Raw genomic sequence first — 17969 nt, forward strand, 5'->3', positions numbered from 1 at the left:
AGATTGCAGTGCTTCACTTCTGAATCCGGAAAATTCAGGTCACATTTGTTCGTCAGCTTTTACCACAGACCAAACACCAACTGCCGCGAGCGTAAGCTTTAAACGGAAAATAAAAGGGCGAAAGGATCGATCGCAGCCCAGTTTGTTGAGGCTGGTTGGATTCTTGGGTAAAGACTTCAAGTGTGACGTGAGGGAAACTGCATCCTGTGAAATAAGCAGGAGTGAAGGGAGTAATTTACTCTGCTGCTTCTTGTTTGTTGTGGAACCTTGATTTGATAAGCCACACAGAGGCGTAAGAAAAGTCTGGATTTCTTCCCTTTCACATTCTCTTCAATCCCTTCACGGCCGTCCCGTCCTTATCATCAAAGGTTGAATCTGCTGTTATAATCAGGCTGTTGGCTGAGGTTGATGTGAAGGCTGCTCTCCGCTCAGATAAGCCCGTCAGAGGCCGGTGGCCTCCCGCCTGTGTTAGATTCGTCACAGTTCTCCCACGTCACACCGCGCCCACACATCCACAGATGGGAGACAGAAATGATCGAGTCACCGATGCCGCTGTCTGTGTCACTGCGGAGCATCGTTCAAAAAAAGCTGACAAGAGCAGCACTGATCAGGCTGAACTGTATGACTCTGATTGTGCCTCTCTATCATCCATCATCTGGAAACACGTGCTGGCCATTCACAGACAGGAACCCACGATAATGTACTTTATACAGAAAATGACAAGTTTGCAACTTGTTATCGAGTTTAAAGCTGTCGTTATAGCTACAGAGGATCAATATTCTGTGAATTCATAAAGTTGTTTCTCTGTTGTCAAGTCTGATTCACATCCATTAATTCTCCAGCTTGCTCTTATCAGCTACAGTAAGATAATTTGTGTTGTTTTGGAAGATGCTTAATTTAGACTTAAATTAACTGAAAGTATTGAATTAAAAGTGTACCAAGCTACAGGACCTGTAAAATAAAGTGTTACCGCACATTCCTAATTTGTATTAATTAAAATACAAACATACACACCAAATCAGTTTTTGATAAACATTTTATGACAGGAGAAATAAATACATTCTCATTGTAATATGAGCCCCCGTTCTTCTGACACAGACTTATACAAAGAGATTTGCCATTTTAATACATTTTAGACTCAAAAACACAACTAGACCATACAAATGTTACAAAATTTCAATGGAGCAGCAATAATATGAACCTCTCAAAAACATAATCTGTAACCATGTTACAAAATTAGGAAACAAAAAAAACCACTAACCACAAACCACAGTCTGTTCTCCTCTGTGGTCCAATCAAACGCTCCTAGGCCTTCGTGATGTAGCCCTCTTTGATTAGGAAATCGTAGATTTTGCGCGTCTTGTTGACGTCGATCTTGATCAGTGCCCGGGCCTGCGCGAGCCGCAGCCCGCCCTGCCGCCTGCACTCATTCAGCAAGGCCTGCTTATATTCCAGGTAGGCTCCTGGCACCAGCCGCACCACCTGACATAACTACAAGCACAAAACAAATGCAAACAAATTAGTAACAGACATCAGCGATTGAAAGCGCATTTAAGGCGTCAGTGTGCTTCAGACAAAGTGCATTAAACAGTGTCTAATGAAGCCCTGGTAGAACTGGGGGTGTGTCCACCAATTTAATTTAATCCTAATGACTATAAACAGTTCTGCTTTTATACGCAGTCGGACGACACATCAGACAGCCTTCGTCATTTGAAGCATACTGAGGCCTTCGTCTGTCTGTATGACTCTGTAGCTGTACCTCTTTTTCTCGCTCATTGAGTTTCTCTGTCCCCGGCAGCCCGGTCAGGTTGAGAGGAGGGGCGCTCCGCCTACCTGTTGCTGTGTAGCAGAAGTTCAACAACAGTTAAACGGGCATGCGACACCCCAGCGTTGGTCCACACTTCAGATAACTTAATAGCATGCTGACAAAATGCAGGTAATTCCTTTGCTTAGAAGAGACAAGGGAATAAATAGCTACGGTGTGCAAGTTGTGTAAATATAGCCCTGTGGGAGTGTGTGTCCCGTTCGTGCTCTAGAGGTTAAGGAACGGCAGCTTATTTGAAAGGAAAAACAGCAAGATAAATATGCATGTAGGGGCCTATTTTTCGAGTGTATTTATGGAGGAGCGTCTACATTAATGTGACTGTGCCTGAGGCCATGCCAAGACGACAGAGAGGAGGGAGTACAGAGGGAAAGGTGGAGAGGAGCTTTGTACCTGACACTGTGATTGTTGTGACAGCTGGAGTGATGCCAGCATCGCTGTAATCAGAAAGAAAAGTGTTAGCATGTCTACAATCATATTTACACACACACACACACACACACGTCCCACTTACACACAGCATTTCTGGGCTTTGTTCACTATTCTCACTCCAAGATCGTCATCCAAAAAAGATGAATCATCGCATTCAAGATTTTTTTTTAAGGTAGAATAATTAGAAGAACTTGGATGCCAACCAAAGACAAGGCCTTGGATGAAAAAAACAAGAGCAGCGGCACGTTAAAAAGACTAAAAATACTTAAGAGACCGAGGCTGAAGTGGGATGCGCAGTAATATAAACATCTGCTCTATTCATCTCAGCACGCCTGGTGCTGTGCGTGATGATAGAGGTCAGCGTCTCCGGGGAGCACGACTTCACCAGCCCCTCTGTTACACGCTGGGTAACAAGCAGGAAGTTTGGAGTCTCACATTGCAGCCTGTTTACTGAGCCACTGCTGGCAGGCTCTGCCATCCTGGATGTACTGCAGCACATCACACAACATGGTCCGCTTCCTCCGCTCATCCTCCCGCATTCGCTTCACCCGCTCATACACCTTGGCACCTGATAGTGGTTACACAGAGAGGTCAGTGGAAACATCATGGGACAGCATTCAAAAAAAGCGTGTTGTGTCAAATATAGCCCAACAGTGGGGTTATCACACTCAGTGTGATAATCGGCGGTTTTCAGGTGAGACAACATTGTTTTGAATGAATAAGTACAGATTTACTGAAATAATTCATTATGTAAAGGGTATATTCAACGCCTTCATTAATTCTGCCAGTGCTTCTCTGATATTATTCCAAGAGCAGCTGTTATAGCAGCTCAATAAAATATTCAGTTGCGCTTTCCTTTGTGTGCCAACAAACCAGCCAAACATCATAATTCCAAAAAATGATGCAAAGACCTGATACACTGTGCTGCTGCTGTAAAAAGTAATTAAAACAACTTAGAGCCTAACTCAAAATAAAGACTGCAGCATAGCTCGAATCTGAATATAAACGCATCTTCCCTGCTGAGGCTTGCAACTTCAAAATTAAGTTTTGTTGAACACAGGAGTGAAAAGGTCAGACTAGACTCACTGCAGAAAGACTTGATCCCTGCTTTTCTGTACTCCTGCAGCCTGCGGATCTCTCTCCGCAGCTCAAACTCCACTGCAAGGAAAGGAGATGAAGGTAAATCTGTACATGCTGTCACAAAGAGAGTTACCTGAACTCTGTCTGACACAACCAGAGCTCAGGTCTCGCCAGCCTCGACACTTCATCCAACACAATGAATAAGCGTTTAGTCGATTCAAAAGGAGTTCATACGAATTTTAGGCTGCCAATATCTCTTCTTACATGCACAGTGTGCATGTTGTTGATGATTATAAACACATTCACAGGAAATGTTTGATATTTTGGGAAACAAGCTAAGCCATTTACTGGCAGAAAGTTAGATGAAAACATTGAAGCTGCAGCCAGCAACCAGTTAGCTTAGCCTAGCCTTAAGACTGTAAATGGGGGAAACAGCTAGCCTGGCTCTGTCGTTGTGATGACATTTGAGGTCACTATTTAGCTGTCTGGTCTGGAGCTTTACTTTCACGGTTCACTCTCACAGCTCTCATAGCGACACTTTTATTACAAAAAAGCTCTAAAAATCTACTGTACACGACTTGTTCAGCACCAAACTGCAGAGGGACAAAGGCAGCTGCAAGCTAGTGAACACAGTGGAGCATTAAGCAGCTAAAGAGCCAGGTATTTTCCCAGGAGTTGGTGGAGACCAAAAACAGAGCTAAAGGAGAGTGGGAGACTTACATTTGTTGTTGTTTGCTAACAAGTTATCATATGAACTTAAAAGATGATAGTATGTCAATGTTGTGTTCACAGCTTCTTTCCGCTGCTGCCAGGTGGCACATACAGTAAATTAATAAATAAAAGACAACTTATCAGAACAAAGAAATAGTCTGGCATAAACTGTCCACTAAACAGTGAATTGTCAGTAGGTTTAGAGGTGTTTTGTTACTGCTGAACAGAGTCTTTATGCTAAACTAAGCTAAGCTAAAATAAGGTAGCTGGCTTAAGCCTTATATTTACTGGATATGAGTGGTATCAATCCTCTCATCTTACTCTCCACAAGAAAAACAAATGAGCAAATTTCCCCAAATGGATATATTCATTTTACTTAAAAGGAAAACTCAAATAAATGAGTAAGGAAACACAATGAATACACACAATGAAAACTACGTGAATCTTAATAAGCAATGCACATCACATTTTCCAAAATTTCAACCCAACTGAAAAGATTGTGGAGCAATGTTTTAGAAAGCGCTCGCCACCATCAATCAAAAGAGGCCTGAAGCTGTTCTGAAGGCTCACCAACAAGACGACACTTCATGTTGGCTCATAAATTAAAAATAACATCTTTCGAGGCCTCGATCATCGGGCAATCTTGATGCAGTTTGGAAAGAACTGGTTAAATTCATTTTCTGTGCCTGTGCCTGTTGCACACATTCTCAGAGTCTATCCATGTGTATCCAGCCAGATACTAACGTGCGTGACTCTCGATGAATTTGTCATGTTCGGTCGGTCCAACCACTCTGGCAAATCGTCTCATGACATCATACAGCTCCTGCACCTCCTTTGGGTAGCATCGCTCCAGCACTGAAAGAGAGAGGGGAGAGAACTGAGTGGGCAGTGGATACAAACAAATATAACACAGAAACATGAAAGAAAAATCCACCCCCTTAGACACTTTTTCACATTGATAGTTTGTGGTTTTCAGTGCAATCGAGGAGAAGTGTTGTCATTTATTTCTTTAGATTTCCCCCATGCTGCATTGTCTACATCACCACCGGAGAAGAGACGTTACATGAACCTCTGAATCAACACTTTGTACACACGGAAATATGACTACTACTATCTATTATCACAGTAATTCTGTGGATGCGCTGTGTTTAGAGCTCTTAGAGTTACAGACTGGATTTTGGATCTGTACATTTTATCCAAACCACTGATTACACTCCACTAAACTCTCACCACTCCTGGTACCTCTGAACACTATGTACTGCATCTTTAAAACACAGTAACCAGAAGTTTACTCCCTCAGTAAACTCAGCTTTATGTATATTGATTTTGCAGTGTTTACATTGAATATTATTTGCTATCTGCTAGCTTTGGCTGTCATTAGGATGCACCAGGCAGACAAATCTTTTTTACCTTAAAAAACATGCATTACTCATTAACTTGCTTTAATTCTGCCTTAGATTTTATGAGTAACGAGGTTGTAGTGACAACATTTTTTACACTTATTCAATTCAAGCCTGAAGTTCATATTCTTATTCTTAGCGTCTCTTTTCATTATCATCATCGACCATTTTTACAGAATAGCATCTCTAAAGAGAGCGAGAGCCAAGTGTTCTACGTTGTGTTTTGTTTTTAGATTCTTTTTCTTTGTCTAATTCAGAGCCTGGTTGAAGAGCACAACAGGGAAAATGTATTAAACCATCAGATCCAGCAACCATGCTGCATGAAAAAGCATCAACGCCCCTCTCCGAGGTCACAGATGTGTATTCACCACCACTTAACTCACTCCACAAGCATGCACACTCTGAAGAGCTTGTTGTGCTCGTCTCAAAGCATCACCCATGTCGCTGAGTAACAGACAAGTGTCAAAGCCGGAGAGGAAAGCTGTTGTGGGGGTGTGAGAGGAGTGGTTGCGTGTGTGTGTGTGTGTGTGTGTTGCTTATGTTACGGTGGACAAAACGCACATTGCCATAACATAACTCATTACATTTTAGAGTGAAGACTTAAAGGTTAGGGTTGCTTGTGTGTGTGAAGTTCCTTCATCAGGCTCCTGAATGTGAGCGGTAATTAGCAGCCACCATCTCAGGCTTAACACATGAAGTCATACACTGAACAAAACAGTGGACACACAGAACAACGTTGTCTGCATCTCCAAGGAGACATGAACGCTGGACTTTTCAGTGGTTGCACAGAAACACTGACTGCAAACAAAAACAGCCACACACACACAAAAGAACAGACTTGAATCATTTAATGTAACAAGCTCTAACAGGACTTCAGACAGACTGCTGCTCTAAAACAACAACACTGGCCAACCTGCCTCCAGCGGTTACTGAGACATGATACTGTGAGCCTCCCAGGCTCGGATACTGCTTCCATTATTGCATGCGACACACACACACACACAGAGTCGAGACACACAATCTTTGACAGTCTCCATGACAACCAGTCTGCAGCTCTACAGCAACTCTGAGTTCCCTTTTGTCTTGAAAGACTGGGGAGATAAGGGAGTGGAGGGAAAAAGGGAGGAGGGCTAACTGGAGGCTGGAGGATACATAAATAAAACATGACGGGAGAACTCTTCAACTCCAAAACCACAGCCAATTTCACATAGCAACACGTGGCGCTACAACGATGGGCTGGGTGGTCGGGCTTAGTTTTGAAAAAAGGGAGTTTAATTGGAGAAATACAGCCCCTCGCTGTCTGTTTGGCCTCTAATACAAAAACCCGAGAGATGCAAAGAATTACATTACTGAGCTCGATGAAATCCAACCTGTGACAGGTAGATCAATAAATGAAGCCCTTCGCATTTCAGTCATCACGGCCGCAGGGCTCATCGCACGGGGATCCAGTCACAGTGAAGCAATTATGCCGCGGCACGCAGCCCCTGTAGACTATTCGCAGCCTTGATCGTAAATACGAGCACCGTCAGTAGCCATACTTCGGCTGCCCGAGGGGCCACAGAGGTTAACAGTGGTTATTACACTGGAGGTGTTTGCATGCTTCCATAGAAACTCTCAGCGGTGATTTGGCTGGTAGATCAGATGACTCCCTGAGTTGCTATGAATACTGTCGCCAGTGTGACTTTTGTGAGAGGACTTACTCTGGAATTTGCGCAGGTTGATGAGTCCATGGTCTCGGATAACCCTGGGAGAAATGGAGATGTAGGTTTATTATTATGCAAATTAATATTCTGATTGCAGTGTCTCTGAAAAACGAAACCTGGCACGGACTCATATAAGCAATTATCTTGGCTGATACAGTCTATGAAGTCATTATGCCGTTTGAAAACCCAATATATACATATGTCTTGTACACAGCAGCTAGGTGAAATTTGTTCTATAATTGGGTTCGAGACTAAAGTCAAATAGCTTGAAAGGTCTGCAATGGGCTCCCTCAAAAGTGCACTGTGAGGCTCACGGGTCAGAGCTCAGGGTCTTGGCCAGTGTCACCAGCCTGGAAGCCTCTCTGACAGGCTTCAAGTTAACAGAGATGAAATAAGTGTCATGGAGGGAGGACGGAAATACAAAACACACATGCCTCCCAAGCCAGAAAATGCCATTCCTCCATGCTCCAGGAGGGCCAACTCATTAAAGCTGATTTGGTTGTGGACGCATTACAGCAAGGACTGATTGTGTATGTCCAAGAAAGACAGCTAAGTGGAGAGCTAAGTGGTGGAGATTCTCCAGAAAGCAGACTCTCTGACCAGCACCTTCAAAAGGAAAGGGTAACAAATGCAAATTCGGTATTTTACAGAAAATTAACAATGCAAAAAAAAGGCTGCAGCTAACAAGTATTGTCATCATCCATCAATCTATTGATTAGTCATTAACTCTATAAAATGACAGAAAAAAAACTGAAAAATCACAATTTCTTAAAGCCCAAGGTGACGTCTTCAGGCGGCTTGTTTTCTTTGACCAACCATCCAAAACCTACACTAATTAACTACACTCTGTTGGCAGTTTATTATAAAAACTGAACATTTCAGCTTTCATAATCACAGTCCTGCCTTTTACTGCAGGGCTGCTGTATTTATAGCTGTAACTAATAAACTGTCACTATCACATAAAGACGGAACTTGGAAATATTTAGCATATTTGTTTGCAAAATAAGCAATTAGTTGATTAAAACGGTTGCCGATTATTTTTCTTTCTATCAAATTGTTGTTTAATTAACCAATTGTTTCAGCTCTCAAAGGGCAAATGTGCATAAAAGGTGTCCAATTAAGTCATTAATGGTGCATTTTGAACTTAAACTTGAAGTGAGTTGTTAATATGGAGTCTTATAGTGAGGCATTACTTTTTATGTGAAATGCAAATGCATAAAATATGCATATGTATATATTACATACTTATATGGGCGCCATACATATATGGGCTTTTAAAATATTTCCAAATCTCCTGCAGTGAGTACCCAGTCTTTGTCAGTCTACAACTGGGCAAAAAGGCAAACAGTCTGGCATGCACAGCATTCACCAAGAGACGGACACATTTTCCCCATTTCCAAAAATACTCCAAGGTTTGGATAGATGTTCCCGCAGCTTGTAAGGTGCACCTGAATGACTCCCTGTGGCTCGTAATGAGAGCCTGAAAAAAAGCTTAAATATGCAATTATAATCACGCTGCTGACTCCAACAATCCCAGTCTCATAGGACTCATGTATTTAAAGACTTTTGAACAAAATATTAATTAAAAAGTTTAGATTAGAAATTATAAATATATATTAGCATTATGAATTCATTAATATTGAGATACAGACAAGGGGCTTAAAAATGATTGCAATGTACATTTTGATTCAGCATGAAATTAATTTATTCAACCTGAAAGCACAAGAAGTACCAGTGGGGAATGAGGCTCCAAAGGCCAATATAGAGGCTTACAATGCCATCTACTGATCATTAGGGGTCATTACATGATGCTGAAAAATAAACACTGTACCCTATTAAGTGAACTAAAAAGGGACTTACTTTTTCCTCCGCTGTCTCTCCTTTAATCTTGAATGATATATATCGACAACTGAAAGCTTGAGCGCTGAAACAGAGCAACATGCACAAAACCATCAAGAGCATATTGTAAATGTTGTAGTTCACGCCATTATCTTTTACTTGCCAATGAAAAACAAACAAACAAAAAAAAGTCTCACCACGTAGGATGTCTGAGTCATCATCCACAAAGTCGATGTCTTTCAAATCCCATTCTGCATAGTTGTCAAACTCCTAACAGGATAATGAAAAATGATTTTTGTCATTTGTCGGTTTGATCCAAGTTCACATGAATCCAATCTATGGCCCCAGATAAGTGCTCATATTCGAAAACAATTTCTGAGTATAAGCCAACAATGGGATGAGTCATCACTGTGAGTCAGCAATAAGGGCATGAGTCAGTGTTTCAATAACATTTAATAATGAACCATCTAGTGGCCAATTCAATTATTTATTCATGTTAACGGGGTACCTTAACACACACACACTATAAAGTAAAGCACACATGTATCCCCTCACCTCCATGAAGTCTGCTCTGGCAGGCATGTATCCGGCCATATCTCGAGACAGCACAGAGTCAAATGTGGGCCGAGGGGGGTCATCAGTGGCTGCAACATCAGAAAAATACACATCAAAAGCTAAATATACATCGCATTTTTTTTGTATTAAGCATGAAAACAAAAAATGTGCCATCTGCAAACCTCTACCGAGATTTGGTTTTCCACTACTTAAAACTGCATTGGAAACTTAACGACCTTCTCTCTCTGCCCCGAGTTTGCCAACTGCTGTGTGACAGTGAAATGTTCGTCAAACACTGTGACAGATGGAGACCTGAAGCCCACTAGGAACTGAGACAAGTTCCTGACTGACCAACTGCTTCTGTCCAACTGTTCGCCTCAGTTTTTTAAATGCAAATCTTTCTTCTGGTTGCTCTGCAGGCCCATAATCAACACTACCATCATTTTCTAAACTTCAACCGACTACTGTCTAATATCAATAGCAGACAGCACTCAAGACTGGTGGTATGACTGGTGTGAGGTGGCAACAGATAAAGCAACTACTGTGAAATTCTGTCTGTTCCTAAACTTGTGTGGAGATGTGAGAAAAGATAACTTTAAGGATTAACTTTAAACAAAGATGACGGTAGGTAATGTAGATACTGACGTTTGAAAGGAATAGCGCCCTCTGCAAAGCGAGAGTCTTTTGCTTTCCGGAGGCTGAGCAAGGTTGAGGAGAAGAGTGGGTTATTGATGAAATTCTTCATATAGTGGCTCTCACATTCCTCTTTGGTTTTAGTGCGCATCTGATATGCCACATCCTGCCTGCAGAACAAAAATGGCACAAATAAAAACTGTTACTGTGCACAAACAAACAAACAAAAAATCTAAGAAAATTTGCCAATTTATGTGAATAAATCCAACGGATTCTAAATATATACATATCTCACAGTATAGTAGACTGAGGTTGTTTCATAACATATTTCAGTCATCCTAATATCATCTTATTCATCTTAATAAAAACTGGAAACGCCTTCCACTTAAGGTATCCAAGAATGGAATTAAGCCTGCTAAATTCTTGTTTTGGTCATATAATTCTCTACAGACTGTCCATAAACAGATTTTGTTAAAAGACCAATTTTGTGATGAAAGAGCACAGCATTCATCATAAATCCTAAATTAAATTGCAACCAGATTGGCCAGGATTTCATAACCTGTGAGCCAATTATAATGTCCTAAAATTCCCATGTCCCAAACATTATCATTAATTATTTGTCAGTCTGGGGCAGCGCTTTAACTAGATTTAGAAATTCAAATTTAGTTAGTCAAACATTTAACATTTAACTTGTGAACAAACAGTGGCAGTTCAGGAGCGCAGCAGTGCATCGCCATGATTATTGGGTCACTTGATGTAAACGCATGTGGTTGAGTTTGTATTATATGATGAAATATTTTAATTGTGTTTACTTTTGGCAACATTATGTCAAATGCATAATAACATACAGTATAAGTCCTAAAAATATTCCTGGCTGCATGTTCCAAAAAAAAACAAAAAACAAAAAACAGAAGGCAAACATGATTGAAGCTTTTTGAGTAATATATTTTAGCCTTCATCAGGGCATCAACACTTTCATGAAATTAAGTTGTTTTTTTGGAGACCATCTGACCAAGACATGCAAGTTAGAAGCAGCAGCTATGAACAAACTGAAAAAGCACTCACCAGTTTCCAAAGCCACAGTCCATGACCGCCTCTAACAGGGCCATCTCCTCCTGTGCTGTCCATCCAGGCTCTAGTACGGGGAAGTCTGATGTCTGTATTAAGAGCCGATGAGAACAGCGAGGATAAACAGTGAGTGTGTGGTGGGTGTGTTTGAGACTACATACAGTACATGCAGGCAATTTTTATTTTACTCACCATGATTTCATATTTGTGATCACTCTCATGCTTCTTGTATTCAAATCCTCTGGTGAAACACTGAAATAAAGTTTCATTTCGGTTAGACAGAGTGCTCAAGAGCTCAGATAATATTTGTGTTTGTTTGTCACGGTCTAACCTGGAGGCAGAGTAAAAAAGGTGAGGGTCCGCATTCTGCACACTTGATGTAGGGCTCAGTTAGATAGGATGAGCAGCCTCTGCATGGTGGTTTATCAAATGGATCATCTGAAATGGACAAACCCGTGGTTAATGTTTACTTACGACTGACTTACAGGACAAACTATCATGCTAACATTAAGCTAAATAGTTAATTCAGTATGAGGTGGGAAACGCTATTGTTACAGTTGCCTCGCAAAAGAGTCTAAAGTTAAAGCGAGAAAATGGTAAACAAACAACCGCATACAATGAAATCCTCAATGCTAACCATGTTAACGCTGCTAATGATAGCTAATATAACATTAGGTTTAACTATCTCGGGTTTATAGCACAGCGTGTCCGAAGGTTATTCTACAAGAAACCACGCCATATGCTGCTTTAGCAACAATACATATTCCAAGACTGACAAATATGTAACGTTATATATGTAAACATAGCTAGCTTATATGCTAACGTTAGCTAACCGTTGGTAGCTAGAGTGAAGCTAATGTAGCTAACTAGAGAGAAAACTCCAGAAAGGATCGGAATATTAAGTGTAAAGCTGCAGCGACTGCATCTTACTATACATTGCTATCAACACTTACTTCCAAAAGATGCCAGACGGTCCATAGGAAAATGTTTAAATAAAACTAATGCCAGAATGGGCGAGTTCTTCTTCTTCTTTGAGGTTTAACGGTAGCTCGCATTCTTCGTGTTACAGTACTGCCATCTTTTGGAGAAATTTAACTCCTGCAGTTTCCGGTTTGTCGGATTTTTTTTTTTTCCTTTCTGTACCTTTTTATCTTGTGCCTTTTCCATTTCCACCACAAGCCTGCTCTGTTAGCCCTTATCTTTTAATTTCTTCCATCAAGTCTTTCTGATATATATTTCCTAGTGGTGGAAAGTAACTAACACTTACTCAAGTACTGTACTTAAATACAGTGTTCAAGTATTTGTACTTTATTTTAAGTTAATTGTTTATACTTAATTATTATGTATAATATTGGATCAAACTACCCAATCATACAGAAAGTTGTATGCATTTAGTTAATGCATTAATATGTAAGTATTTTGAATGGAGGACCCTTACTTGAAATGGAGTATTTTGAGATTGTTGTATGAGTATTTTTACTTAAACGGTACTTTTACTGCAACTGTCATGCACATGTTGTACAGTTTATGATACCTGACTTTCCACACACACTGTGATTATAGGCTATCATTACAGGCCAAACTCTTTACTCTATTGTCCCAATTTTTTTTTTGCTGTTGCACCTCCCGTCCAGCCAAAATGTGGCTGCAGGGGAGGCTCCATGAACTCTCAAATTCGTCAAATAGTTGACTAGTTGCTGCTTATGTCCCTCTCCCTCAGATCTTATTGCTGTAGCCAGTAATCCTGCCTTCAGGACCTTCACCTCATCCTCCCTTCCCTCACTCTCTGCTAGCTTCATCATGTTCCTTCCTCTGTTTTTAAATGTTTGCAAGTAAGCCTGATCAGGAAGACGAAGCTAGTCCAGCCAAAATGGATCGTAAGGTACCTCTGAGGCTGCAGGCTTTCCACATTAATTTCTGCGACTGTTTACTGACAAAAGATTTCTGTTTGTACTATTTGTTCTCACTGGATAATAAACCGTCACACAGCTCATGATTTCACAAACTGCATTCACCTCATCCGTTCTGTGCTTTTTCTCCTTCACATCATTCAGGAGGAAGCAGTTTGTTGACATAGCATCGTCCTAGTGTGAGGCTCCTTTCATTGAAGTAGGATCGACTTAAATTAGGGACATGCCCTTTCATCATTATAAGAAATACTGTGTGTTTTAAATGCCTACACTTACAATTTTTCACTGAATAGTGTAAACTTCCATCATACTTCAAGGAAAAAAGTGACTGTTGTCATTCTCCATTCTACCACAGGGTGCCGATCTTGTACCACTTCTGTTAAGAAAACAATGAATGCCTTGCAAGTCTGTCTTTGTCTTTCTCTGAGCACACACCACCACCTGAGCCTCGGTTAGGTCACTGTGTAGTAGGCTGGATAATGGACAGACAGATGATGGATTCTGAACTGCACTACATTACACCCCCATGCTCTGTAGCTGTTTTCCCCCTCCATAAAATCCACCCCAGTGCAGAATGACTTTCAGGTGTGCTGCTTGCCCTGAAAAAGGCTTAAAACAGCTCACTCTCATGCAATAAATAGCTATGATATTTTCCAGTGTCTATGTCCAGCTTTGGCCCCTGAATCAAATATAAATCCTGCTTCTCAAGGACACCCCTGGTGCACATCAGGGGACCTGGCAAAACAAAATATGTCAAGACCTTGATACATAAAACTGCAACTCTGCATGCCTCAAAGCCGCTAAAAGTATGCGAGAAAGTATGTTTTCTTTTTGTGATTTGGGTAAAATGACCCTTTGATTCAGCACAGATGTGACATCAGCAGCTAGCTGGAAACAGTTGCATCTCACAGGATGAGCGCTGGCACCAGAACAATAGTGATGTCAAAATAGGCCCATCATCTTACAACCAAAGGTGTGCCTTACGACATCGAGGGAGGAATTTTATTCAGATTTTATGATAGTTGATGGCAAAAATGTTTAATGTATGCTTTATATTAATGGTTAAATTTTACACAGCAAACGCCCTCAGTAAGAGCTGCAAATGTTGGGTTCAGTCCGAGTGTTCTCCTTTCCCCTTGTTACCCTGAGCCATCTCTTTGAGGACGATCTGCAGTGACAAGTGCGTTCAGTTGCAGCGTGCCCCTCGTCCCATCTCCTGACCCTCTGGGGCTGCTTTAGACCTCTGGGGAGAGACTCAGTTGGCATGAGAGCCCGGAGCAACGCAGATCCATGAGTAACGACCAAGCGGCCTCTCGACAGACTGTGCACGATAAAGGGACAGTTGTACTTTCCCTCTCGGTGGAATCTCCAGTTTACTGCCAGAAACAGGGTTTGTTTAACAATCCTGTGAGAGCGTTATGATTTATTTATCTTTAAAAGAGGAACTTCTCTTTTCTGTGTGACAGTTGGGGATATAAATTGTGTGTGGGTGACGATCTTCCCTGTATTTAAACATGAAAAAACTCCAAAACGACATGGACACTCAAACATTTCATCCAGGAGAGATCCCTGAACATCTCATTCAAAAACACCGGGCGTTAATGTGCTGCTAGTCAGGTGATAAGGCCTGGCTTTGCTTTCAGTGTTCCAGTTCAAACCAGAAGTGTTGTTAGGGTGAGGGCCAGGGCTCTGCGCAGGCCAGTCCACTTCTTCCACGGCAAAGGAAGAACTTTGCTGTCTAAATTTGATTGTCGCATTAACATGTCCCTGAATTTGAACTAAGGGGTCAGGCTAAATCATGAAAAACTCACAAGAAGTATACAAAAGTATGTGAAGAGGGTTGTCCACTTACTTCTGGCCATGTGGTGTAGTGTATAGCTTGCTGCAGCCCAATTTGTATGAGGACAGTGCTGTAGCCTCCATATGACTTGAATAAAACACAATTGTCACTGGAAGCCAATTTGAAATGCCAGGGTCAGCATATGTGGGAGCATACTGTATAAAATCACATCTTGGCAGTGAATGAAGGCAGAATCCATTATCCACATGGAGACTAACAAAGAAAATAATGTCAGGCTCACAGGGTGACATGTGTGCTCCCTTACAACGGCCCCTGCTGCAGCATCACTGCCTGTGGGCAGACAACCTGCTGTCTTCTCCAGCCACATGCCACCCCCGCCTACCCACAGTGCCTCTCTCTCTTCCCTCTCCCTCCGCTGCCTGTGCCTTCACACCCAGAGTAAAAGGCCTGAAAGACCAGGCAAACCCCCCGGCCTGCAGGCCCCACACTGCTTATGTGGATCAAAGCCTGAGAGCCTTGGGGTTTCTCTGTTATAGACGTGTGCCACATTATACACCGGCCAAACAAATGCACACCCCCATCCCCATTACATCTTTAAAAACTCCCCTAGTCTCTGCCCACTCCTTTGCCTCTTACCAAAGCACTTCCCAGCTGCTGTGATTTGAATATGAGGGCCCCTCCGAAGAAAAGAGGGCATCTGGCACACGCCTTAGAGGCTAAGAAAAAGAGTTAAACTGCTCCTGTCATGGAAATGGTCTGAAACAAGATTAAGGCTCTTTAAAAACAGAAAAAAATAAAGAAAATTAGTGAAATGAACACAAGCTCTTAAATAAGTTCAGACAAAACTCAACAGGAGGAGACACCTGGACAACGTCGATATCCTCGCAATGAATGGTTGCTTGGAGTGGACATACATGTTGAGAGCTTTGCTTTACAAATTGCTTTCGTGAGTAAAGGTCAGCAGAGAAAATTATCTTTCTTTACTCTGAAATTAAGGACATTTCAGCAGTAATTGCATAATCACTCTCTGAAGGATGCTTTCAGCTCAGATTTATTGGGTACCTGCCCCCATCTGGGCACCACCGCTAATTAACATACAGTTGCTGTGTTCACAGGAAAAGGTTTTTTTTCTGTTGTCACTATACTGAATAGAATTAATTAATTGTACTTTGAGAAAACAAGTGTTTTGTTTTTACAGTATGTGTCCAGGGAAGAAACTTTATTGGACCTATTGATTATATTTTTGTGGCACTCGCAACTACCGTTAAGACATTGAATACATAACAATTGAATCGGTTCCAAGTGAAAGTAATTCACAGTAAAGTCTGTAACATTTCATGAAGCCTGATTCTAAATGTTCACTTTATAAACAGTACAAACATCTATACAAAGTGACGGCGTGATGTGGAGTTGTAGGTAGCAGGGTAATTAAAAATCTGATGTCCCATAATGAGATATAAATTATAGATGCAATGTTAGTTTAATATGCAAATGAAGTCTATAGAAAGTTATTGGAGTTTTCATGATTGGCTGTTCTGCAGACAGTTGAATTTGTCTTTTAGCATCGCCCCCACAGCGGCTGAAGGATGACAGGGATGAAACACCTTGCATGAGGGCACTTTAAACATTTGGAGTTTACCTCCATTTCTAAAGGGGCACTCCACCTCCTAATTGATGCTTAATGATATTAAATTACCTAAAAACCCAAGCAGACATAGATGACTAACCTTCACTGTAATTAAACCCAAAGTACAGGGACATAAAAAGAGATGCTATTGAGTTGCATTATGGGAATCCTAGGAGCCAAAGTTTTTGGAGCTTGACCCAAACTAGGGTCCAGAAGTCAGGATAATTGGACTCTCCTGCATTAATTTGGACAGTTCCTCTTTTAATCTCTCTCTTGAAAATCCCCCAACCTTATGGAAGTGTAAGACTAAATCACTGGAGTACCTCTTTAATATCTGGCATGTACCCTGGCTTAGTTCAGTGAAACTGAACTCATGACTTTTCACTTGCTTTGGTAAGCCTCATATCATCCATCCTCCATGAAGTGACAAAAAAACTGCATGAAGTGACACTCATTCACCCTGTGGAGATTACACAGGGTTTACAATCAGCTGAGATCCTGCTGTTAATCATAAACTAATCTTTGCTGTGTGAGGAGATTTTTATGGTACGGAGCACAATGTGACCAAGGAGCCACACAGAGAAGTTCAACATACTATCAATGACCCTCAGGAGATCCTCACGTGGTGCAAAGTGACTCAGGACAGAGATATATTTTAACAGAGAGTGTTGATCAAACTCTAGATAATAATCACATTTTTATCATTGCGGGAGCAGCTGTTGGACTTCATTTTGCTGTTGTGTGTGGTGCTTTCATGTAGGCTTTGTGTTAAGATGACAGTTTTGAGTGGGATTGAAAAGGACATGACATGCAACACCATGAGGTGTTGAACAAATGAAGATTACTCTGCACCGAGGGCCATTTAAATTTCAATAATGATCCAGAGTGACCTCACTTCTTTCAGTATCTACAAATCACTCAAGCAGTGTAAGATGTGAATAAATTAATGAAAACAGATGACTCCCACACAAATGTGTCATCAGTTTATTTTTGCTGAGCGAGAGGCTCCCCCCTACATATGTTCCTCCTTCCCGTGAGCTCGGTGGACATCCTCTCCCCACGGCCAAGGTAACACCGAGGAATCAGCACAGCGAGAGTTCAGGGAGGTCAACAAGTGGGTGTGGAATGCAGGGATTTCCCACGCGGTGTACCTCGACACACAAACCCTGAGAAAACATGTGTGCAGCCTCAGCACGGCAAACTGGAATTCCATGAGGTCTGCTCGGAAGTTTAATCCAAAGTGTCTGAGGAACCGGAGGAGTTAATTCAAACACTCTGGGGAGCAGGACAACGGAGGAGGAAGTACTCTGATCCTTTACCTAAGTACAAATATAACAATGTAAAAATGCTCGGTTATAAGTCATGCACTCAAAACTCAACTTAAAGGT

The 17969-nt window shown here is 41.5% G+C and overlaps 1 protein-coding gene across 1 annotated transcript; it reads right to left on the minus strand.

Moving 5' to 3' along the window:
- Window positions 1-1018: 1018 nt before the first annotated feature.
- tada2a (transcriptional adaptor 2A) lies at window positions 1019-12325 on the minus strand. The gene is made up of 15 exons (XM_041940372.1): window positions 12197-12325; window positions 11575-11681; window positions 11436-11495; window positions 11241-11332; window positions 10188-10345; window positions 9543-9631; window positions 9185-9257; window positions 9009-9072; window positions 7146-7189; window positions 4790-4900; window positions 3341-3412; window positions 2690-2822; window positions 2216-2259; window positions 1760-1839; window positions 1019-1491 (listed from the first exon to the last, which is right to left on the minus strand). The coding sequence occupies exons 1-15, from the start codon at window positions 12219-12221 to the stop codon at window positions 1306-1308; spliced, it is 1338 nt and encodes a 445-aa protein (XP_041796306.1). The 5' UTR covers window positions 12222-12325; the 3' UTR covers window positions 1019-1305.
- Between the last annotated feature and the right edge of the window lie 5644 nt (window positions 12326-17969).

The sequence above is a fragment of the Chelmon rostratus genome, chromosome 7 (genome assembly GCF_017976325.1).
Source record: "Chelmon rostratus isolate fCheRos1 chromosome 7, fCheRos1.pri, whole genome shotgun sequence".
Taxonomy (NCBI): Eukaryota; Metazoa; Chordata; class Actinopteri; order Chaetodontiformes; family Chaetodontidae; genus Chelmon; species Chelmon rostratus.

What these genes read in the sequence shown, in the direction of transcription:
- tada2a (XM_041940372.1), bottom strand. Translation starts at nt 12,221, where the DNA reads ATGGACCGTCTGGCATCTTTTGGAA. An exon ending in CTTTTTTACTCTGCCTCCAG is followed by an intron (nt 11,496 to 11,574) that starts GTTAGACCGTGA and finishes ACTTTATTTCAG; the next exon opens with TGTTTCACCAGAGGATTTGA. An exon ending in CAACCTGCGCAAATTCCAGA is followed by an intron (nt 4,901 to 7,145) that starts GTAAGTCCTCTC and finishes TCTCTCTTTCAG; the next exon opens with TGCTGGAGCGATGCTACCCA.